At 39.6% G+C, this 25745-nt stretch overlaps 1 protein-coding gene across 1 annotated transcript; it reads right to left on the bottom strand.

The window, feature by feature from the left end:
- Window positions 1-2742: 2742 nt before the first annotated feature.
- LOC118842221 (zinc finger protein 260-like) lies at window positions 2743-23879 on the bottom strand. Its single transcript, XM_036749821.1, has 5 exons — window positions 23588-23879; window positions 22640-22728; window positions 9099-9225; window positions 8659-8754; window positions 2743-5151 (listed from the first exon to the last, which is right to left on the bottom strand). Exons 1-5 carry the CDS (start codon window positions 23601-23603, stop codon window positions 3359-3361), a joined length of 2121 nt encoding a protein of 706 aa, XP_036605716.1. The 5' UTR covers window positions 23604-23879; the 3' UTR covers window positions 2743-3358.
- Between the last annotated feature and the right edge of the window lie 1866 nt (window positions 23880-25745).

Genomic DNA, 25745 nt, shown 5'->3' on the forward strand with positions numbered 1-25745 from the left:
TCCATAAATATCTTGCAGTTATATACCCTTTAGGTAGTTATCTTCCATACTGCACGTATATATATTTGCTTCATATTTTTATTCCCGTTATTCAGTATTAGTACAAGCTACTAACTTATGTATGTGCCCATTTTTCTAAAACAAAGAGGGAAAGAAGTTTCCTCTTAATTACTTAGACTATTAGCAGAGGCTTGGAGCTCAGGCTGGAGGTCCCTTGGAGCCTAACCAATTACCCCTGAACAAGTGATCTATACTAGCTGTCTTACAATAGGTTAGGCAATAAATTGAGATGAGGGTTGAGGTGGGATGGCCAATCAGGTCTTCAGCCTAAAAGATGTAGCATTCTTTTCTCTTCATCACAACCCCTCCCCCAATTGAATAAGCATGATGTATGTCCCTTGTTGGAGTTTCTTGGCATTGGGGTGGCTGTGTGGCTGATGGGAACTCAAATCTCTGTGTATCCTTTCTCTTCTATTTCCATGAAATGATTCATTCCTTGTATTAAGTGTGCCAAATAGATCCTTTCCATAGATCTTGAAAGAATCTGGTCTCTTAGATCAATACATTTTCCTTTCAGTCATTTATTGACCTTCAGAGAAGGCTCCTACTTTCTACAATGATACAAGTGTCTGTCTCAATCTTCAACTTTGCCCCATCCCCACCATCACTATCATAAGAGATATCAATATCCATGCTGATGATTTTTCTAAGACTTTGGAGTTTCAGATCCTGGACCCTCTCTATTGCCTGCCATCCCTTCACTTCACTTCAGTCCCCCTCCAGCTTGGGCACAACTTAAACTTCGTCATGACTCAGAAGTGTCCCATCTCTAACACGCTGACTTCTGAAATTTCCTTCAGCTCTACTAAAAATTCTTTTAAAAAACCTGTTCTCTTTATCATGGTCCCTAGTACTTATACCTATTCCTCAAGTTCACTGCCCTGTCATATATGCCCACAATAAATTAGAGGTAAGCATAACTAAAGCAACTACAGTATATATAGAACTAACTTTAATTAATGCTGACTTCCCCAATTTTGGCAAATATTGTTTGTGGGCAATGACCTTGAACAAAAAGACACTTCATGAATATCTCTAAGCACTGAAATGACACATGGGAAGAACAGCCAGGACAAGTCACCAAAAGAATTCCAGCTATACCACAATTCCTCCTCAATTGGCCCAAGCAGTCTAATATCTTGTATTCATTCCACCGGCTCTTACTACCAAATATGGACTGGGGTGATCCAAGATAAACTAGTCCTCTCCCCCTTTATCTATCACCCTTAAATACAGAGTATCCAAAAAGTCTTCATGCAATTTTAAGCTATTAAAGCTTAATATTAATAGCTTATGACTACGCAAAGACTTTTGGGACGTCCTGCGTAATAGTTGTGCTTATACAATCAGTTGATATTTAATTCATTTATTTCTCACAAGTTAAGCCCCACAGGGAGTAACTCAAGGAAGCTGTATCATGAAGTGATACCTGTCCTTTCTTGCACTTCTACAGCCTACAGTGTCTTATTATTCCTACTGTACTGACAGTAACTTTGAAGACCACTTTAAGATGCATCTTCCTCCTGGGAAGGAGGGTGGAACAATGCTTCTGGCATGGCAAAGAAGGCATGGGATGGGAGGGTGGAAACAGTGATTAACACCTGTATAGATCTATTATTGCTTAACACACTAGGCAGCAATGCTTTTCTATCCAACATCCTCTGTACCTTTTTTCATGTCCTCTTGGGGGCTGAGTTATGCTAATGGATACTCTAATCATTCTGAATTTTGTTGAGGGTTTTGTCAACAAGGGTAATCTCTCTCTTGGGTTTCTTTACCCCAGGTGAAAGCTTAAATTTAATGGTTTTTCTATTTGGAATTTTTTTCTTTCCCTATAGGCAAGTTCTCTTGGTCATACCGGTGATAAGTTAAGAGGATTTTAATCAACTCCACTCCATTGTAAGGCCTCCTTTAGGTCATGGTACCTTGTTATTCCTACTCTTATGTATTCTTGAACTGGAGTCCTGCTACAGTAGAAGTATAACGGAAGGTAGTTCAGACCTACTTTATTGAATCCAATCTGGGGGAGATGCATGGCTCTGGTTTCCCATTGAAGTGTGTGTGTGCATGTGCGTGTGCGTGTGCGTGTGTGTTGTAGGTAATGCTACCTTAGAAAATACTGCTGTGAAAGGTCTGATACATTTCTACCCTGGGGAGCTGAGGTCTCCCAATTAACCTCCACTAATTTAGTCGTCATTATCTTCTGCCTCTTTAAATACCCCCTTTTATTACCCACATCTCAGTTTTACCTACATTGTAGGGTCAAACCTGGGCTTCTCGTCTAAAGCACAGATCATGGATACCTGGTATCACCAACTCTGGTAATCCAATTAAATTCAACATATATTTATTAAGTACCTACTATGTGTAAGGTACTGTGCTGAGTTCTGAGGATACAAAGATGAAAAATATTAGTATCTGCCCTCAAGGAGTTTACAATATATAATAAAGGGAATAAAACATGTACACAAAGAAATATGATACAAGGCAAAATGTGATAAGGACATAGAAGTGATTTCTGAAAAAATGTCTAAGAAATTTTGAAGACTGAGAGGTGACTTTCTATTGTAGAAATTGGTGATGGAAGACTTTGAGGAAGACGTGTCATTAGAGTTAGAGTTTTAAAAGAAAAACAGGGTTTCAAAAAGGCAGAGATGAGGTGGGAATGTATTCTAGGCATGGAGGATAGAGTGCATGAATATAAAGAGGTGGGAGAGTACAACAACTAATAGCTTGGAAATTATCTGGTCAGACCACATTATTTGGTGTCCATGGTCAGACTAATGGACTAGAAACATTATTTTTACAGCTGTATCTTGTAGAAGGGAGAGATAGGTAGGAAGAACACAGAATCTTGATGCTGAAAGCAGAACTTGCAGGCCAGTTAGGTCAATCCATATCTGAAGAATTATGACCTTAATCACTATGCTCTGGTCACAAAATGGCCATCAAAGCTTTCACTAGAGGCATTCTAGTGAACAGAAACCTAAGCTCTGCCAAGTCAGTTGATTATGCTTTGAGATAGCTTTAATTGTTAGGAAATATTTCCTTACTACTAGCAAAATCCCACTTCTATAACTTTCAACCACTTCTCCTAGGCCTGCTGTCCAGGGCCAAGTAGAACAAACCAATTCCCCTTCTACATGAAATACAATGGGTGAAAAATATGAAACGAAGTACATGTCTCATGAAAATACACCAAACCAAATCATAGCTGGTGACAGTAGCATGATGGCCATAGGGTATCTAAATAAGGGACATCTAACAAAAGCTTTCCCCTCACACCCTAAATTCTGTATTATTCTACACTGTGAAGTCTCTGATGTCTTATCAGGGTTGAACTGTGCCTGAAGACATTCCCACATTGATTACATTTATAGGGTTTCTCTCCAGTATGAATTCTCTGATGTCGAATAAGGTTTGCATGAAGGCTGAAGGCTTTCCCACATGTACTACATTCATAGGGTTTCTCTCCAGTATGAGTAATACAATGTTGAATAAAGGATGAACTTTGAATGAAGGCTTTTCCACATTCGTTACATTCATAGGGTTTTTCTCCAGTATGAATTTTCTGATGTTTAGTAAAGGATGACCTGTCCCAAAATGCTTTCCCACATTCATTACACGCATAGGGTCTTTCTCCAGTATGGATTCTCTGATGTTGAGTACAGTCTGTACTCAACCGGAAAGTTTTTCCACATTCATTACATTTGTAGGGTTTCTCTCCAGTATGAATGGTCTTATGCTGAGTTAGGTGTGTACTCAGACGAAATGTTTTCCCACATTCATTACATCTGTAGGGTTTTTCTCCAGTATGAATGCTCCTATGTCTAGTAAGGTGTACACGAAGTCTAAAGGCTTTTCCACATTCATTACAATTATAGGGTTTCTCTCCAGTATGGACTCTCTGATGTTGCCTAAGGAATTCACCATTACTAAATGATTTCCCACAATCATCACATTTATATGGTTTCTCTCCTGTATGAATTCTTTGATGTCGATTTAAGTGTCTGCTCTGACTGAAGGCTTTCCCACACTGATTACATTCATAAGGTTTTTCTCCTGTATGGACTGTCTTATGTTGAGTAAGGCATACATTCTGGCTGAAGGCTTTTCCACATTCATTACATTCATAGGGTTTCTCTCCAGTATGGATTCTTTTATGTTGAGTAAGGCTTGCACGTGAACTGAAGGCTTTCCCACATTCATCACATTTATGAGGTTCTTCTCCAGTATGAACTCTCTGATGACTTACCAAGAGTGAACCCTTACTGAAAGTCTTATCACAATCACTACATTTATAAGGTTTCTTTCCAGGATGAATGCTCTTATGTTTAGTAAGATGTCCCTGAAGTCTGAAAGTTTTCCCACATTCATTACATTCATAAGGCTTCTCTCCAGTATGAATTCTTTTATGTTGAGTAAGGTGTGCATATAATCTGAAGGCTTTCCCACATTCATTACATTCATAGGGTTTCTCCCCAGTATGAATTCTTTTATGTTGATTAAGGTTTCCACGAAGCCTGAAAGCTTTCCCACATTCATTACATTCATAGGGCTTCTCTCCAGTGTGAACTCTATTATGTCGAGTAAGGTTCCCACGAAGTCTGAAGGCTTTTCCACATTCATTACATTTATAGGGTTTTTCACCAGTGTGGATCCTCTGGTGGTTCTTAAGGATTGTACTCTTACTAAAAGCTTTCCCACATTCATTACACTCAAAGAGCTTTTTCTCTACACAGATTTTTTGATGGTCACTTAACTGTGAATTACAGTAAAAGGTTTTCCTATATATATCACATTTATGAGCAATTTCTTTTGAAGGAACAATTTGTTCTGCTACAAGACTATATTCATTACACTTGTGGTTTGTCTTCCTAGGAATTATTTTTGCTTGGGAAACTGTAATTTGTCTCAGTTCTCCCTCCCTGATATTCTGCTCTATTCCAAACTGAGAATCAGTTTCTCCTAGCTCAGAGTACCAGACACCATCCCTTGTGAATTTTTCCAACGTCATTTTCTGGGATGATTCTGCTTCAGGAATGTCTTGCTTTACAGTTGACTCCTTGGTTTTATTCCTGGTCTCCCAGTCTGAAAAAAAGAAAGAAAAAATGCAACTGCCCTGTTGCCTGTTCTGGGATCAAAGAAACTACTAAAGTGAGAAGAGTAAAAGTGATAATAATAATAATGAGAATAACATATAAGTAGTGTTGGAAACATTTAAATATTGAATTCAATATTTGTAATTTAGAGATAGAATAGTAAATGTGTCAACGAGTGAGATGTGAACATAAGTAGTTGGAGAAAAATTGATCCAATTCAATGATTCTGATCTATTGATGAAGAGCAGAAGGTAAGAAAGGTGACTACTGGAAAAGACTAAAGAGAGGGGCTATGGCTAAGAGCAAATATCAGGATTATGGGAAGCAGCTGGAACCTGAGTCTAGGACTTCATTAACCCACGTTCTGGTTATTGTAATAGAGTCCTAGGTCTAATCTCCTCAGTCTTATTCTTTCCAATCAGTTTTATGTACTGATACCAAAGAAATCCTTCATGAAAGATAATTTCATGTCTATAAGAATATGCCTGTAGCTCCTTTAACCACACTTAGGGTCTTTTTGAAGTCATAGTGATCCTATTTCTCTTCCACTGCACTCTCTTCATGCATATGCTTTTGGGATCAGGGCTACTTGCATTCAGCAGGAACTATAAAGGATGGAGAGGGAAAACCAATGACTCCTTTTGATCAGTATCACTGGTACACTCTGAACATTGGTATTTATTTTTGTTCTCTTGGAATTGGTCCTGATTGCCAAAATTCACTTTATCCACTGAGCACAGCCTTCTCTATTCTTCTTTGACTTTCTGAATCTTGTACCTCTGGCCAGCCTCAGACTTTTGGCTAACATAAAGATAAAAAGCTTGGAGTTGCAGCCCTATTCAATTTCCTTCTTGTTTTGACTAGTCTCACCACTACGAACTATTGCAACCGATGCCCTCATATGTTGATGTTGCTCTCTTAATGAAAATCTTAAAATACCTCCATGCAGGTCGGTCCTCAGTCTGGAAGTCTAAGTCCTTCACAACTTGGCCTCATATTACCTATTTACTCATATTTCTCAAGAGGCATGCCCTAGTTAGAGGTGTTAGCAGTAGGAGTGGAAAGAAAAAGGCAATATGATAATGTACAAGTCATTTAACCTCATTGAGCCTCAATTTTCTGATCTGTAAAATGGAAATGATAATACCTGTAGGACCTACCTGAAAGGGTTGTTGTGAGGGTTAATTAGCATAATATATGAATCATACCCTACAATTCTTGAAACATTATGTGAAAATCAATTATTATAATTTACGGGAGTAATACTATTAGTCAAGAATTCTCTTAATTATCTCTCACATGCTATAGCCTACTAGGGGTGGGGAACCTGCAGCTTCAAGGCCATATGTAGCCCTCTAGGTCCTCAAGCGTGGCCCTCTGACTGAATCCAAACTTCACAGAACAAATACCCTTAATTAAAGGATTTGTTCTGCAAAACTTGGACTCAATCAAAAGGCTGCACCCAAGGTCCTAGAAGGCCACATATGGCCTCGAGGCTGCAGGTTCCCCACCCTTGTAGTCTAGAGTATTATAATGGCCTCCAATTGGTCTCCCTGCCTCAAGTCTCTTGCCATTATAATACATCCTCAATATAACTGCCAAAGAATTTTTCCTTAAGGATCTGATCATGTTACTTCCCTACTCAATAAAATCTACTGGGTCCCTATTGCCTTTAGGATAAAATATCAACTGCTCTGTTTTGCTTTTACCACTTGGCCCCATCCTATTTTTCCAGCTTCATTATATATTATTCCCTTTCCCACACATATATAGTCAAACTTGCCTCCTCTCTGATTCTTATACATTGCACTCTCTTCTGTCTTTATGCCGTTGTACTCCCTGTCTTCCATGCCTGGAATATACTCCCTTTTTAACTTTGCCTCACAGAATCCTTCACTTCATTCAAGATGCAATTCAAGTGCAAAGCTTTTCCTGACCCCTCAACCTCACAATTACTAATGTCCTCCCTTCCTAATTACCTCTTATATTTATTCCATACACAGTATGTTTACAGTATGTTTATTCTGTATCTTCTTATACATTTACATGTATAAGATAGGTAGATAGGTAGATAGGTGGCACTGTAGCTAGAGTGCTGGGCCTGGAGTCAGGAGGACCTGAATTTAAAATCCAGGATCAGACACTTACTGTATGACCTTGTGCAAATCACTTAACCCCTTTGCCTCAGTTCCTGCAATTGTAAAATGGGGAACATAATAGCACCTATGTCTGGAGCTTGTGGTGAAGATCAAATGAGATAATATTTGTAGAGTGCTTAGCACAGTTCCTGGCATATAGTAGGTGCAATAAGATGCTAATGAATATACTGCTCCACTAATCAAAGATATAAGCTCCTTGGGGAGAGGAATTTCTTCATGGCTTTTTGTCAACATCAAGTCAATAAGTATTAAAGGAAAAAAGAACAGTCCTTTATCTTAAGGAGCTCTCAGTCTAATAGGGAGGCAACATGCAAATAGATATATGCTGGAGATAAGCTCAAAGGGAGGTCACTAAGATTAGGGAGACCTGGGAAAGGCTTCTTTGTAGAAGGTATTCCAAGCACTTAAGCACAGGGTCTGGGCATAGTAGTGATTTAATAAATGCCTGTTGATTGATACTAAACTAATTCTTCATTCCAAGCTTTTATTCATTCTGTTCTCTTTACCTGGAATATAGCTACTCCTCTTCACAAAAAACAAACAAAGAAAACTCTTTAGGGAACAAATGTCCAGTTGTTTAAAAAAAAAGTTTTCTCTGACTCCTTGCTTTGATCTTTCCTTTCTATGAGCGTTATATCTTTTATTATAGTTACATGAAAAGTAGCATATTGTAGAGGATAGAAGGCTGGCCTTGGAGCTAGGAAGTTATGGGTTCAAGCCCTGACTCTGACACATAATAGTGGTATGAACATAGGCAAATAATTTAAGCAAGACTCTAAATTACAACTGAATTGTCTATATTGGGAGTTATCACCATGTGATGGAGGGCTGAACAGGTAGGAGACATTCTGTTTTGCTCCAGAGGGCTGAATTAGGATCAGTAAATAAGAAGCAGCTCCCAGAAGGCAAATTTCAGCTCAATTTTAAGAACCTAATAATTACAACTTCCTTAAAATGAACAAGTTACCTGACAAAGTAATGACTTCCTTAGCCCTTGAAATGATCAAACAAAAGCTGGACAATTATCTTTTAAAGAGGTTACATAATCACCTCTCTCCAAACTCCTGAGTCTGAAATAGAATTATAACTCAGACTTAGATGCAAGTCTCTTAGACTCTTTATTGCTCCCAACATGTCTCCTGCCTCAACGCAGACTTTCTCTTTATCTTGGTTTTCTTTAGCCTTAAGGGTTCTTGTATCTGGTGGTTCTTGCATTAAACAAAACAATCTCTAAGATACCATTCAATTGTAAAATTATAAAAATCTATAATTTGCCAGATTTTGACTATCATAACTATTATGTATAAGCATTCCATCTATTTCACTTTGTTACCTACCTCGGCAAGGATATGTGGAGACTTCTCTTTCTACTATCCAAGGCTCTTCTCCTTGTTCCAACTGGGAGATCACATCTGGTTTGGAAACCTGATGCCCTGTCCATATGGAAAGACAAAGAATTTGAGTGTTTTAAATTAACTATTCCAGAAAAATCCCCAAAACTTTTTCCTCAAGACCTATGAAATATAAGAAACATACAACAATAATAGCCAGCACATCAATAGTACTTTTCTCTTACTGTGCAAAGTATGGATCTTTTCCCTGGAAAGGGAAAGAAGGTATACTCTATTTCTTTGCTCCAAAGGGATTAGGAATATATGATCATTGCACTTCAAGTTCTGACACAGATCTCAGAGGCACCATAACTTTTGGCAACTGAGGAAAAAATGGTACTCAATGGAAATGTTGATGCTTAGTTACACAGAAAAGCTTCCCTTACCTAAAGAGACCAGGTTCCTATAGTTCTCAAGCATTACATCTCTATACAGGTATCTCTGATCTGAGTTCAGTTGCTGCCATTCCTCCTGGGTGAAGTCTACAGCCACATCCTTGAATGTTAGTGATTCCTGAAATGACAAAACACATCCTTGTTTAACCTAGGGAAATCCACTGAAAGTAGTACAAAATATGGTTGAGACATAGTGTTCTCAAAGGACTTATTTTAACTGGGAGAAAAACATACACATGATACAACTGTAGAACAAGATAAGACATTACTTATTAACGTGCTAAATTGCATGGTATAGACATTAAGAACACAGGAGAGAGGAAAGAAGTTCATATGTGTTTAGGTAGCTAAGGAAGACTTCACAAAAGAATTACAGAGCTATGAAGTTGGCAAGGATCTTGGAGGCCATCTGGTACAACCTTCTAGTCAATAGAGGAATACTCACTTCAACATGGGTTTTTAACCTTTTTGATGTAAGAACATCTTTGGCATTCCAGCGAAGCTTATGAATTCTTCTCAGAATAATGCTTTTAAATGCATAAAGTAAATTACATAGAAATACAAAGAAAAACATTATATTGAAATATAATTTTCAAAACATTTTTAAAAATCAAGTTCATGGACCATAAGTTAAGAAACCCTGGCTATAACATCTACCTCCAATCAAGTATCTTTATCTTGCCTATGCTTGAATTTTTCAGTGAGGGCGTTGTCTCCTAAGGCAGCCTAATCCATTTTTGTGACTCTCTAAAGGTTAGAAATTTCTTTTTTCTACTGAGCTGCAATATGACTCCCTAGAACATTTATCCATTATTCCTAGTTGTGTCTGTTGGAGGCACAAAGAATAAATCAAATTGATTTTTTATGTATTAGCTTCTCAAATAATTGAAGGCAACTATTATAGCTTGGCTACATTTTTTTAATATTTATTTTTATTTTTAGTTTACAACAGACGGTTCTACATAATTTTGAGTTCCAGATTTTCTCCCCTCCCTCCCCCCTCCCTCCCCAGGATGGCATGGAATCTCATATAACCACCACGAATGAATTGGCTACATTTTTTTAAGGCTAAACATTCTAGTTCCTTTAACAATTTCTCACAAGACTTTTTTCATGCTGGTCACCTACTTCTAGATGTGTTCTAGTGTATCAATGTCTCCTTTAAAATGTGGCATGAAGAACAGAACATGATATCTTAGATGAAGTCTGACCAAGAAACAACAGAGCGGAGGGTCTATGTTTTCCCTCCCTTATTCTCAGAACCATAGGGAAGAGAAAAGGAAGGGAATAAGCATTTATATAGCACTTACTATGGCTCAAGCACTGTACTAAGCATTTTTTGCTAATATTCTCTTATTTGATCCTCACAACAACCCTGTGAGGGAGGTGCTATTATTATCCCCACCTTACAGTTGGGGAAACCGAGGTAAACAAAGGTTAAGTGACTCTCCATGGTTCACGTAGTATTAAGTGTCTGAGGCAGGATTTGAAGTCAGGTCTTCTTGACTCCAAGCCCAGTGCATTATCCACTGTACCACTTATCTGCCCCACAATAGACATATTAATAAAGTATAAGACATCTATTTTTAGCAGCCACAACATGTTACCTCATAATAAGGCTACATAACATGACAGGTGGGGACATCATTCAGGCCAGATAGTCTTGGGGGAAAGTCAAGATGCAAACAGTATGAACTGTGTTCAGGCTATCATGCCTGCAGCATCACAAACTCCTTCTATGTTAAGATTAGATCATATAACAATGGACCTTCACTGAAAAGGCTCTCAAGCCCCTCTAAGAATCAACCTTAGCAGTAGTTGCCTTGCTTCAGGAAACTATGGGATAATACATGAAGAATACTAGGTCTTGAAAGAGATTTTTTTCATTAGGAATTGTCTCCTGGGACACAAGCATTATCATCCTTCTGACCTGCTGCCATTTATGCAATAAATGAATAGGAGTGGCAGGTACTGCGGGAATATAATCAAGACCATTTATGAAAGGGCTTTGTCTGGGCCTTGTGGTCATCATATAGCATTCCACTCTTTCTTGCCCAAGAAAGTAGGGGTAGTTGTACCTCTTTATTGATGATAAGGACTTCCCGAAATCATTGCCTGTGGCGGTTATCCACTTTTGGTTATTCGGAAAAGTCTATTATCTATACAAATATGGGTTTGGGGGCTAGAAGCCATGATTTTATATTAGGGCCACACATAAATGGAATAGCCTAGTAATATATTATAGGCATTTAAAGTACTAGGTGTGGACATCTGGCATTTGGGTTGTTTGTGGGGTTCCAATGTTTGAGCATATTGAGAAGCATATTCTTGCAAACCTCCTAGACATTTTAACAGTAGCTTATGTTAATAATAGTCTCTTCTTTTTTAATTAAGAGAATATTGCATGATGCAGTTAATAATAGGCAATATTTTACACACTTCTTAACAGTTACAAAGCACCTTCCTCCTTCTAACACTGGTAGGTAGTCAAAATATTATAATTTCATTGTGCATATTAGGAAAGTGAAGCTCACAAATCACAACTAGTGAATGTTAGAAATATTAACTTCTCTACAATAGGCCATATTGCAACTTCAGAAGTATGCTTTTCAATAGGTCTCATTTCTGTTTTGGGTGTTCATCCTGGCTTAAACAGGAAGGAAGAGAATCAGGAGAGTGGTGTCCTAAAAACCCAGAGAGAAGACAATATCAAGGAGGAGAGAGTGACCAACACTGTCAAAGGCTGCAGAGAGTTCAGGATGAAGATTGAAAGATGATAACTGGATTTGGCAACTAAGAGATTACTGGCAACTTTGGAGAGAGTGGTTTCATTGGAACAATAAGGCCAGAAGGTGGATATTAAGGGGTTTAAAAGAAAGTCAGAGGAGAGAAAATGGAGGTACCTATAGTAAAAGGCCCTTTCAAGGAGCTTAGCTACAAAGAGAAGAAGAGATGCAGTGATAGTTGTAGGAGTTGTTGTCCTTCTTGCTTGAAAAAGACCAAAATCCCTATGCTGGGGTCAAGGTTGAGTGTGTCTGTCAGAAGGCTCTACCACAGGTGAGGCACAAATAGTCCATATGAACATTTAATGTAGAGATGTCTCTAAGTTTGTGTATCCCAAGTTCTTCAGAGCTACTGCAATTCTGCTCTCCTCAAAGAAGAACAGAGTGCTTTTTGATGCCATGCTGGGTGGTCTTGTGCCATTGTCTCCCATGTGTCTCAACTGATTCCAAAGTTCTTTAGTGACACTTGAGAGTGTCCTTGTAGCGCTTCTTCTGACCTCCTTGTGTGTATTTGCATTGTATGAGTTCTCTGTAAAATATTCTTTTAGACAAATGTATGTTTGGCATTCAGCTGCTGTGGCCAGCCTATCGGAGTTGCATCTCTCTGCAGTAGAGTCTGAATGCTTGGAAGTTGAGCTCAAGAAAGGACCTCAGTATCTGGTACCATATCTCGCCAGGTGATCTTCAGAATCTTCCTATTGATGACTGGGAAAGCTCACGAGCATTGGCCATTATCCAGAACCAGGGTAAGGATGCCATCACGGAATTGACATACAATACTGATAAACTTTTCTGGGCAACCAAATTTTGCCATGATCTTCCACAAGCCCAAATGAATGACAGTATCGAAGGCCTTGGTCAGATTGATGAATGTTGTATGCAGATGTCTGTTCTGCTCCTGGTATTCCTCCTGGAGTTGTTGGTCAACAAACATCACGTCAACTCCTCCTTGGCCCTTTCTGAAGCCACACTGGCTCTCAGGTGGATGAACATCTTCCAGGTGAAGGTTCAGCCTATTAAGGAGGACTTTGACAAGAATCTTGCCAGCAATGACCCTGCTATGGTTGTCGCAGGATGACTTATTTCCTTTTCCTTTATAGAGATGTCTCAATGAAGGCATCCTTGAATTGGGGATAACCTCCTCTTGTCATATAACCCAGAAGATTTTTTTCAACTGTTATATGAGCAATGGACACTCTGCCTTATAAATCTCAGCTGGAATAAAATCAGCACCAGGCGCTTTGCCACATGAGAGGAATCTAATGGCATTCAAAACCTCTTCTTCAATTGGAAGTTCAGTTAGAGAGGGATTGACGTCAACCTGAAGTATATGGTCAATGGCTTGAGCACTGGTTGATGATGGTTGTTGAGAACACTATGGAAATATTCAGCCTATTTCTTTAGGATCATGTCCTTATCACTAATCAATGTGGCTCCCTCAGCACTGAGTAGTTGAGATGCAGCATAGGTCTTTGGCCCATAAATAGCCTTTAGGGCATCATAAAAAGTGCTTTGTATTGCTACTATCAGCATAAAACTGAGTTTCATCTGCCTTTTTACTGAGTCAGGAATTGTGCATGTCTCTAAGTTTTTTGCTTGCACTTTGCTTTTGATGGAGTTAAACGCTGCTTTCTTTGAGATAGATGAACTATCCTGTTGATGTAAAACCTGTGCAGTTCTTGCTTTTTGTTTAGCAGCTTCTGATTTCCCCCATTACTTTCACCAAACCAATCTTGATGTTTGTGAGTGTTCTGGCTCAGATGAGTAAATAAATGAGCTACTGTATACTAAGCCTCTGAAAGCTTTCTGCTCCTTTTCTGCTCCACTGTTGCTAACTGTGTGTTGGCTCAGCTTTCCCTCCAAGTTAGCAAGGAACTGTTCCCACTTAGAGAAGTGTTCTAATCTGCTGACACTAAGTATTCTGGTAGTCATCTTGCCCTGGGGGGGCCACCATTTGTGTGGAATGTGAAAGTTTAGCTTGAAGAGAATAAGTCTATGATTGGTCCAGCATTCTGTGCCACACATCCCCTTCATCACTTTCACATCCTATCTGTTCTTAGAAAGACAGTCTATTAAAAGCCAATGTTTGCTGCATTCGTAAAGTTTTATTACATTTAGGTAAATGGAAGACAGTGTTGGTGATGAGAAGGCCATGAGATAAGTCTTCTGACCACTGCTACTGCTGTTTTTGACTCCATCCCTCTTAAGGACTCTGTCGTGTCTAATAGTCTGTGCCTACTCTGGTGTTAAAGTCACCCAGAATTACATCAGCACACTGATGAGGGTCTTCATAAAACTTTTCTTTAACCTCATCAGGGTTTGTCATGGTGAGAGCATACACACTGATGATTGGTGGTATGGTGCTTTCCTATAAGTGGCAATTGCATTATCATAAGCCTGTCATTCACTCTTCTTGGAAGGCATACAAGCTTGATGACTAGATTGGTTTTGATTGTGAAATTTATGCCAGCTTCATGGCACTCCACATCACTGCAGCTACTCCAGAAAAAAAAACAACTTGTATTCAACTTTGACTCTGGTAAGCTGGCCTTCATTTGCCAGCCTAGTTTCACTCAGGGATGCTATTTGGATGTGATACTTGAGTTCTCTCATAGCAAGAGCTGTTCATCTTTCAAGTCTACTGGATTTCTTGTTGTCCATAAGTGTGAGCACATTCCATATACCAATGGTGAGTGAAATCATCTTCACAAAACTTTCTGCACATTTTTTTTTGTGTTTTGACCACAGAGTAGGATCTCCACACATGCCATGGTAAGCAGCCAGGGTTAGGTTAGGTGATGCAGACAATTTTTAGGGCACCTTTTCTAGCCCCTTCCTCACACCAGGAGGTGAGCAGTGTGGTCTTTTGAAAAAAAAGCTACTCAGATACCCAGGGAGCTCCCACTGCTGCTTCAATCCAGTGAGAAAATGACCCTATGGCCTGGGCTGACTATGTGCAGAGTTGCGATCACAGCTCTCAGTGTATTCATACCTCCTTGTTCATCAGTTGCCTCTCACCACAGGACTTTGAGATAGGTAAAAATGGTAAAATGGCATGGGTGATATATTTTGACTCATGCATAAACTGGTTTTAAGTAAGGCAGAGTTGCGCTAACTTGTTGGCCTCACTCTCTTTTCTCCAGTTATCAGAGTCCAGGGGCAATAGAAAAGTCAAGATAACTGGTGATGGCTCAGAATGCAGTGGATAACCTTGTTGTCTTCAATGTCTAACTAAGCCCTAAACACTTTACAATGCCTGCTTTCATGGCTGTTGGAACAAATTGTCCTCATTTTCCCATTCTGCTTGTGGATGTCTTCACATGCTTGGGGTAGATACCCTGCCTCCAACGCACTGAAGGGTTTGAGACCCTTAAGTTACTCTCAATCTGGTTTAGCCTATATGCTTTAATGGTTTACTGGGGTGTGGCCACTGCGCATGCTATGGCTTCTTGGAGTGAGGGTTGGGGGCAGGTGGACATGAAAGGTGGAAAGCAGCCCTGAAAAGGGCTTGGCAGCCCTCACACCAGAGAACTAGTTTTCTTAAACACCTGTACACCCCAGTTAGCAGAGACAGAAGGAGCAAGTGAGGATTTTTTCAGGATGGGGGAGACATGGACATGTTTGTAGGCAGTAGGGAATGAGCTATTAGGGAGAGATTGAAAATAAGTGAATGAGTGGGGATGACAGAGGGAGCAATCTTTTGGAGAAGATGGGATGGAATGGGATCATTTAAGTAGGTGGAAAGGTTAACATTAAAAAGCAAGACTACTTCATGTGAGAGGGGATGAAGTAGGAGATAGTGGCAGAAGACACATGAATAATATGAGATGGAGAAGAGGGGAAAAGAGAGAGTTCAATTTCTTTTTCTGTAAAATATGAGACAAGATTCTCAGCTGAGAGGGTGGGAGGAAGGGGAGCCATAAGAAGTTTGAGGAAGGATGAAAAAGTTTGGAAGAACCACTGTGGAGAGTGGGATAGCAAATTGGTAAGACAGGTATATTAGGACTGCCTAACAACTTGAGGGCTCAGTTGAAGTTGTGTAACATAAATTTGTAGTGAACCCAGTCAGAAAAGTTGCATGATTTTTTTCCATCTTCAGCATTACATCTGTAGGAATGAAGGTGGTGAATGGTGAGAGTGATCTAAGGCTGAGGGTTGGCAAGCATAATTGGCAAAATGATAAGAGGATTAAGGATTCAAGACAGGAGGACAATGTAGAGTTTAACTGGGTAACCAAGTGGTATAATAAACATTACAAGGGGTCAAGATGGGAAAAGAGGAGAGAATAGCTAGTATAGAAGAGATAGTTCTTGTCCTACATTCTTGAAGACCAAAATGACATCACTATGCTAGAGTCAAGTTTCAATGTATCTGACTGTGGCTGATCAGACCAATAAGAGCTCAGAATGCTGTACCACAGGTCAGGTGCAAATAGTCCATGTGAACATTTGGGGTGGATGCTCTAAATTTGCACATCCCGTGTTTCCTTTGAGCTTTTCCTTTAAGGAAAGTGATCTCTCCCCTACTCGTTATTCCTAAATCTTTCCTTTGCAACCTCATTCCTTCTTGAATCAAAAGTTTGGTGTATTTATCCTTTTTACTCATTAGATTGTGAGCTTCTTGACAGTAGGGCCTGTGTCCTATAAATCTTTGTTTCCCCAGAGCCTCATCTAGAGTCCTGCACATGATTAAGTGTGCTGAATTGCCCTTCTGAACTTTATTCTGCCAACTCAGTTTTACATTCTCTGAACCATGTATTCTCATCTTCATCTACCTTCCCCTGCCATTCTCCATCCTTCCTTCCCCACAATGCCTCTTTCTACCTCTTCCTCTGACAAGAGTAGTCAGTCAACATCATATTGCTTCTAGAAAGGGTGTATCAATATCTATTGTTTCCATCTACATTTCTGACTTCCCAGACCAAACCCAAACTCCATTCCAGGCCACTTCTCCCTTATATGTTCTCTCCACCATTAGAATGTAAGTTCCTTGATGGCAGGGACTGTCTCACATTTGTACTTGTATGCCCAGTGCTTGGGACATAGTAAGTGCTTAATAAATATTTTTCATCCATTCATTCCTAGGGTTCTAATCAGCAATGTTCTTTGTACCTAACTTGAACCTAGTTATTAAAATGTGAATACATTAGTCCCTGTATTGAAAGGTATGAGGCTTAGTTTCTCTGAGAATGACAATGGTACTAGGCAACAATTCATATTTAACATTAATTTGCATAGAACAGTTGAGCTATGATATATAAAACAGTGTATATGTGTATGTAAATGGATATGTATGTATATACACACATATTATATATAGTGATGTGATGAAAAATATTAATTTTCCCATTTTGAATATATTCTTGAATGTAACTTTGCTATTCTTATATTTTAAATTATCCAGTTCCTGTAGTTGTTATTTCCCAAAGCTAATGTGGCCATGCAACACTTCTGGATTTGCAATATATTGATGGAATCCATACTTACTAAGGCAAAAGGTGTGGACAGACTGACAGAAGTTTTGCATTGAAATAAAGGTAATTATACTTGTTTTTCAATTTTCAAAAACTGGTAATGCATTGGGAATTTGTAATATGAAATTATGTTCAATTTTTCAGAATACTAAACATTTCTTACCAAACTCTTATTCACAATCTGGCAGGAAAATACAAGATTCTTGAAGGCAGAATTTGCTTTGTTTTTCTCTTTGTGTTCACAGTGCCTTATATTGAGTTGATCCTTGATAAATGTTTATTGTTTGTTCACATCACTGAACAGGATTCCATGCAATATAACTTAGGAGAGGCTTCTATAAGTTTATGGCTTCAATCTTGATACAAGATCCTGTACTCTAGGAGTGACCAATACAAACATTATGTATTTGCATAGGAGTCAAAGAAAATACTAAAATTATTCATTATGTGGATTTTTAAGTTCCTAAAACCTGATTGCTTCTTGTTCCCAAATGAATCTAAAACACTTCTAAGCTTCCTTTTAACTCTAAATCTTATGACCTTAATAACTGAAAAATGAAATCTCTACTGTTCTTTTAGTTTGGTTTTAAATATACAGTAATTGATCATGAGTAGATTTTCATCAATATGACTATAATAATCAACTTTTTACTTCATAATGATCCGTACCAGATGAACAAATGAACAGAATATGTGTTAGTAAGATTTATTGGGCTCTCTCAGGAAATGCAAGAAACTATGTAGTTTATTTTTTTCCAAACCAGTGAGAATTTGGATTCCCTTAGATATGTAATATTTTAAGAGTGACATAAGTAGGTATCATCATATTTCATTTGGAGTCAATAAAAAGCCCATAAAAACTCAGAGTGTGTATTATTTAAATGCCCCTGGCAGAAGCAGACCTAAGAATTTCATTTTCTATTTATGGGAAAGGAAAGAATTTATGATACAACAAGAGATAGAGAGCACTACAAAAAGCAAAATGGATAATTTTGATTATGTTAAATTGAAAAGCTTTTGTATAAACAAAGCCAATGCAACAAAGATTAGGAGGGAAGCAGAAAACTGGAAGAAAATCTTTACAACTGGTGTCTCTGATAAAGGCCTCATCTCTAAAATATACAGGGAACTGAGCCAAATTTATAGGAATACAAGTCATTCCCCAATTGAGAAATGGTCAAAGGATATGAACAGGCAGTTTTCAGAGGAAGAAATTAAAGATATCCGTAGGCATATAAAAAAATGCTCGAAATCACTACTGATTAGAGAAATGCAGATCAAAACAACTCTTAGATACCATATCTCTCCTGTCAGATTGACTCAAATGACAAAACAGGATAATGATAAATGCTGGAGAGGATGTGGGAAAACTGGAACACTGTTACATTGCTGGTAGAGTTGTAAACTGATCCAGCCATTTTGGAGAGCAATTTGGAACTATGCCCAAAGGGCTACAAAAATGTGCATACCCTTTGACCCAGCATTACCACTTTTAGGGCTATATCCCAAGGAGATCACACAAATGGGAAAGGGACCCGTATGTACAAAAATACTTATAAGCGGCTCTTTTTGTGGTAGCAAAGAATTGGAAATTAAGGGAATGCCCATCAACTGGGGAATGGGTAAACAAGTTGTGGTATATGAAGGTAATGGAATACTATTGTGCTGTAAGAAATGGGGAAGATATGGACTTCATAACCTACATGATATAATGCTGAGTGAGAGGAGCAGAACCAGGAGAACATTATATACAACCACAGATACATTGATTCTGTGATGACTAACCCTGATAGACCTGGCTCTTCTCAGCAATACAAGGTTTAAAGACAACTCCAAAGGACTCATGATAGAGAGAGCTATTTACATCCAGAGAAAGAACTATGGAGTCTGAATGCAGATTGAGGCACACTGTTTGATCTTTTTTTTTTCTTCTCTTTTGTTATTGTTTTTGTTTTTTTTTGTTTTGTTTCTTCTTTCTCATGATTCATTCCATTGGTCATAATTTTTCTTTACAACTTGACTATTGTGTAAATAAGTTTAATGTGAAGTTATATGTAGAAGATATATCGGATTCCATGTCATCTCAGGGAGGGTGTGGGGAGGGAGAGGGAAGAAAATCTGGAACTCAAAATCATGAGGAACTGAGTGTTGTAAACTAAAAATAAAAAAAAACTTAATAAAAAAAAGATTTTCATTTTCTTCTCTCAAGGAAAGTGAAAATATTAATTTTTCTGAGACAGGCCTCACCACACGCTGAAATATTCCTGGACAGGTCACCATAAAAACCACTTTATCAAGGACAGCACTGCGACTATTTTTTTTTGTATGAAAAGTTTTTTCATATAGGATGGATCAAATGGTGGCCTGACCTCCTAACTTCAGCATTGCCATTCTAGTAAAAACCAGACATTTGAAGTAAACCAAATAACAATTAAAAAGAAAAGAAAAGTCATAGTAAGTGACCTTTTCTATACCAAGCTCATACAAAAAATCAGCCAGAAGTCTTGGGACATCTGGAAAAGGGGGCTGGCCAGCAAAGTCAATGCTAGTACCTAAAGACTTCCAGTGCAACCAGAGACAGACTGGAGAAATGTAATCTGCAAGATTCTGTGCAGGGAGCAAAACAGTGGAAAGCTCCCATAAAAAACCCTAGGGTGTTCAGAAAGCCAGAGAAGGGTCATTGGAAATACCAGGGAGTAATCAGTGTTGTGTGCCTTTTAGACAACTGAGGAATGACTGGAAATTGTGGTATATGAATGTAATGTAGTATCACTACACTGTAAAAAATGATGAAAGAGAAGATTTCAGAGAATCCTGGGTAATATGAAACAATTTTAAGCGAAGTAAACAATAGAATGAAATGAGGAGAAAACTCATATAAGGACAGCAACATTGTAAAAATAATATTAAAAATTTAAGAACTCTGATCACAAAAACGATCAACCATATCTCCAGAAGCCTTACGATGAAGTGTGTTATCTATCTATTGACAGAGAAGGGATGAACTCAAGGTACATAAAGAGGCTGACATTTTTTGTACAAGGCCACTGTGTGGATTCATTTTGCTTGAAAATATTTCACACACACACACACACACACACACACACACACACACACACACACACAAGAGGCTGGTGGAGTGGGTTTAGTGATGTACCCAAAGGCAACAGGAAACATTATTTCATAGTGTATTTCATCATGTATTACAGTACTAAAAATAAATACTTTATTAGATTGTGAGCTTCTTGAAGATAGGGACTGACTACCTTTCGCCTCTTTTTGTAACCCCAGTGCTACGCACAGTGCCTGGCACATAGTACGCTCTTAACAAATGTTTATTAACTGACAAAAAAAAGAAAAGAAAATATTTGTTACAAGGGCATTTCCCCCCTTTCTCTAGGTTTCTAATTGGAGTGGGAGGTATTTAGGGGAGATAAGAGAGGTTAACAATAGCTTATAGGAAAAGAGGTTAGCAAAAAAAAAAAGGCCAATGAAACATTTTTTAAAATGCACAGAAGGAACAAAAAGATGTTTGGAAATAAGCACAAACAACGTAACTTTGCAAGTGATTTGAGATTATTATATACTTTTTAAAAAAGTGACATGAAATCAAGGTTCATGGTTTCATATACAGTCCCCTTTTGGTGTGCTGCTATGTATGTGGAAATGCTTTTTTGTTATGTTCAGAATAAAAAATATTCATATAAGAAGCATATCAATGGTTATTTACCTACTATGGGACCTGGCCTTAAACAGCCAGATAGCCATATTCACCTTTACTTTCTAGATCATCATTTTGCCAGTTGCTGAAGGTGGAAACTCAAATACAGTTGTCATCATACCTGTGCTATAACCAATTCAAGCAATTAAATATTTCCAACTCTCTCTGCGGTAATTAAAAATACTCAAGATGGTATTCAAGCCCTCAAACTATAATATAGCTCTACTCTACAGAGCCAACCTATTGCTTCGTTGTTGAGTTGTTTCAGTTTTGTCTGATTCCCCATGACCCCATTTGGGGTTTTCTTGGCAAAGATACTTTAGCGGTTTGCCATTTCCTATCCCAGGTCATTTTATATATGAGGAAACTGAAGCAAACAGGCTTAAGTGACTTGCCCAAGTCACACAGCTAAGTGTCTAAGTCCAGATTTGAACTTAGTAAGATTAGGTTTCCTGACTCCAGGCCCAGCACTCTGTCCACTCTGCCACCTAGCTGCCCAAACTGTTGCCTACTATTTTCTAAAATGTGTCCTTGAGACCAGGCCCAACTCTACTGGTTCTCCTTCGCCACAATTCCCCCAAGTATTCCCCTTTTCCCTCCCTTTTCATTTTCATTTTATGTGTTGTCTTCTCTTACTAGAATGTAAGCTCCTTGAGGGCAGGGACTGTCTTACTTTTGCTTGTATTTGTATCCCTAGAACTTAGAATAGTGCCTGTATATAACAAATGCTTAATAGACTGCTTGTGCCTATCTACTTGGCTCCTACAAAGGACTCACTAGACTTTTAAGCCCTTTAACTAGGCAAGAGGTTCTCTCTATCTGAAATGCCATTCTCTATCCATTCTTAGGGGCAACTTAATCCTAGTTTTTTAACAAAGCCCTCCCTGCCCATTGCTGCCCATATTCCTCCCTCCCTCCTTTGAATCTTTATGAAATTTCTTATCTACACAATTTTTTTTGGCCCTGACTCATATACCTTGTTGTATTAACTTTTACCTACATTAAATATCTATGACTTATTTCTTATACGTATTTATTTCCCCCAATGAAAGTGCAAGGCCAGGGCAACTAGGTAGTGCAGTGGATAGAACAGTGGCCCTGGAGTCAGGAGGACCTGAGTTTAAATCTGGCCTTGGACACTTGCCACTTACTACATGTGTGACCCCGGGCAAGTTGCTTAACCCCAATTGCCTTGACAAAAAAAAAAAAGTACAAAGCCCTTGAGGACAAGGATTATATCTTTTGCTTCCTTCCTTTTTTTTTTTTTTTGTTTTTTTCCTGTCCACAGGCCAACAGTATTGGGCACATAGTAGAACTGAATAACCTTATATATGAGTGGATTCCTGGTGAGGAGAGGGCCACTGTGAAATGGCACTATGAAAGATGGACATATTTCCAGTCTCCTAGAACAGAACAACTGGAGCTCCCTTCTGAATGGGGCATACTCCTAGGTGCAGGAAGGAAATATTCTATCCTCAAATAGGAGATGCCATTTGAGAGCAGAGAGAGACAGTTAGAAGGGGGAAAAGACAGAAACCAACAATTCTCAGCTCACCTGGAACCTGGCTGTAAGGAATTCAGAAGTCTTTTTTTGCTCCTCAATGTTTCCCTCTTGGATAAATGCATATTTCCGAGAAGACAGAACTGTGAAAGAAGAAGGAATCATGAGAGATTTTCTTGCCTTGTGGTTCCCAGACTTGATAGCCTAGAAATCTTCACTGTGCAATTGGCTCTGACTTCCACACACCTTGTAGAGGAAAAGTCAAATGGGCCCTAGTAGTAGTCCCATATGCTAGTCAAGATCAGAATGGATTCATGATATTGTCAGTCAGTCAATAATCTTTTAATAAATGCCTACCAAGTGCCATGTACTGTGCTTAGTGCTAAGGATACAAAAAGAGTAAAAGTCTATGCCCTCAAGAAGCGCACCATCTAATGGCAGAGACATCAGCAAATAAGTATGTACAGATATGAACAAACTAATGTGTGTGACTAATGTCAGCTTGGGCTACATTCCATGCCTGTGATCCTAGTAGATTCCAGGTATTACAATCATAGTCTCAGCCAGAAATCACTTCCAAGGTCAACCAGACCAGCTGAAGCTTTTTGGAAAGTTTTTACAAATGTGATGTCCACTATCTTGCAAAGAATCTGCTAAAGCCAAAGTGTTTGTCTATGTGCTTTTGTTCCAGAATTCACAGTCTCAGAAATTCCCATTCTTACTATCCCAGGCTTTGGTTCTTGACAATATTTTAGAACACTCTGCTTTTGGCCCCTTTCCAGAATCATCATTCTGCAAATGTTGAGTAAGAGTGCAATGCTAGGTGAATTTTATTCCTATACAATGCCCCAATCCAGGATGTATGGTACCTCCCTTATCGAACAAACTTTCTAAAAAGGAAGGTAATTCCAGATAAAAGAATGTTAATTTTTTAATAGGCCAAAGCCCTAGCAAGTTTTCTCTGGCCCATCCACATCTCTTCTCTGCTTCTTTAAGTCTCACCTTTCTCCCCAAGCATTTGGGTCAGATCCTTGAAGGTCACACTTCCTATTCTAGATATTCTCAAGTCACTCCAGTCCTCTTTAGCCAGACAAGATGATTATAAATTGATCAACTACTCAAAGACCAGCTCCCTCGTGAAGTTTTTGCCAAAGGTCTAAGGACAAATGGGTCTGCTTCTGGGCCTGATTCCTGTTTGTTCCCGAAGGCCTAAGGGTCTCAGAGGCAAAGTCAGGTTATCTGAGATTTTCTCTCAAGGGCTGAGGTCTCTGTCTCTTCAGCAGGAACCCTTCCTCTGAAGCTCCAGGCTAGATAACTACCGATTCTATGCAGGACTGCTGCGGACATAGAGAGAAGATAAAATTAGGAGACCAGAAGTATCAGCCTCAAATTCCTAGATAACAGCGAAGAGATAGCCGGACAGCCGGGCTAAATGAATGGGCACATGAGTTTCATGCTTTCATAAAATATCTAATTTAATTGCACAAACATTTAATAGCACTTACTATATATGCAAAGCACCAGAGATACAGGTACAAAAACGAGACAGTCCCTGATCTCATGGAGATTACATTCTCTGGGGTTGGGATGGGAAGGGTGTAACATGGGCATACAAGTGAATATAAGGTGATCTAAAGATGGAGGAGATGATCGAATGGGCACCCGCTGTGTTTAGCGCTCTGTGCCAGCTGCTGTGCACAGATACATAAACGAGGTGGAAGAAATCAAGGGCTGGTCCCTCCACGGGCGGAAGTCCTGGTGCTTCGGAAGGCACAAGATGCTGGAGTCCCACAGCCCGAACAGCTTCTGGAAGGGATTCTGACGTTCGTCTGTCACACACATCACTTTTCTCCGTCTTAAACAAACCAGCTCCCCTACCTCCCTCGGATCCTGAACCCTCCCGGATCCGCCCAGCTCTGGCTCGGGGCGGGGTCAAGGATCGGGCCGGGTCATTAAATACCTGGCACTGGGACCCGGACTGACCTCCGATAAGGAACTGGTTCGGGGTGAAGAACCAATCATGGCGACGGGACTGCGCGCGCATCCTCAGGCGAGTCGCGAAAGTGCGCCTGCGCTTAGAGAAGCAAAGGCCTACAACTTCCAGAGCAGTCGGGGCTCTTCTGCTTCGTTGCTACGGAGAGTCTTTTTGAGAAGCTCCTAGGGGTTGGTAGGGCCACATCCCATCCCTTCCTAGCATGTGAAAGACCACTTTGCTCTTCTTACCGAAGGCGTAGCCAAGAGTTAAGCATGGCACTATCCCTTAAATCAAGAGGAAGGGTGAGGAAGCGAGTGGTCTCTGCACCAATCAGAATGCGGTCTCGGTCTTCCTTCCACCTTTCAAGGCTCTCGGGCCGTCTCCTTGGCAACCGAATCGGCCTCTTCCTTTTCCTGAACGGAAACGGAAATGGAAGTATGATCAGGAGGGGAGATTGTGTCTAGGTGGCAACAGGCTGAGGAAACCATATCCATGGGGAGCAGCGGGCAAAGGATGAAAATGGCTTTTTGGGGATGAGGCCAAGAACTTTAAGGAGCTTTAGGACCCGAGCAAGCAAAGTGTGATTCAGGAAAAGGTAATAGCCCTCGCTGTTTACAAGGAGAAATGTCTAATCCGCTAGAGATGTTTGAGGAACGAGAGGGAACCCGGGACACACCTTCACACCACTCTTCCTCATTTCCCACGAGGGCACCGCCATTGAGGGCAGTCGCCTAGTTTCCTAACACCAGTCATTCTGTATTCTCTCCTGCCACTGCCTACCCATATAACCAGGTGCCAAGCCATTTCTGCCTCTGTGACATCTCTCACTTTCACCCACTTTTCTTTACTCACAGACCCTCCCCCATTTCAGGCCTTCAGGCCCTCGCACTTCTCACCTAACCTCACCTTCGTGATTGGCCTCCCTCCCTTCAGTCTTTTCTGCCTCCAGTGCATTCTGCCACATAGCTGCTAAAATGAGATTCCTAAAGCACAGCTCCCCAGCTGAAAAGCCGTTGGTCAAGGGCCTTTTGTTACTTAGTCCGCCCAACATTTCAGTCTGTCCTATTCTTCGTGACCCCACTTGGAGTTTTCTTGGCAAATATAACTGGGGCGGTTTGCCATTTCCTTCTCCAGCTGATTTACAGATGAGGAAACCGAGGCAAACTGAGATAGGTGACTTGCTCA

The sequence above is a fragment of the Trichosurus vulpecula genome, chromosome 3 (assembly GCF_011100635.1).
Source record: "Trichosurus vulpecula isolate mTriVul1 chromosome 3, mTriVul1.pri, whole genome shotgun sequence".
Lineage (NCBI taxonomy): Eukaryota > Metazoa > Chordata > Mammalia > Diprotodontia > Phalangeridae > Trichosurus > Trichosurus vulpecula.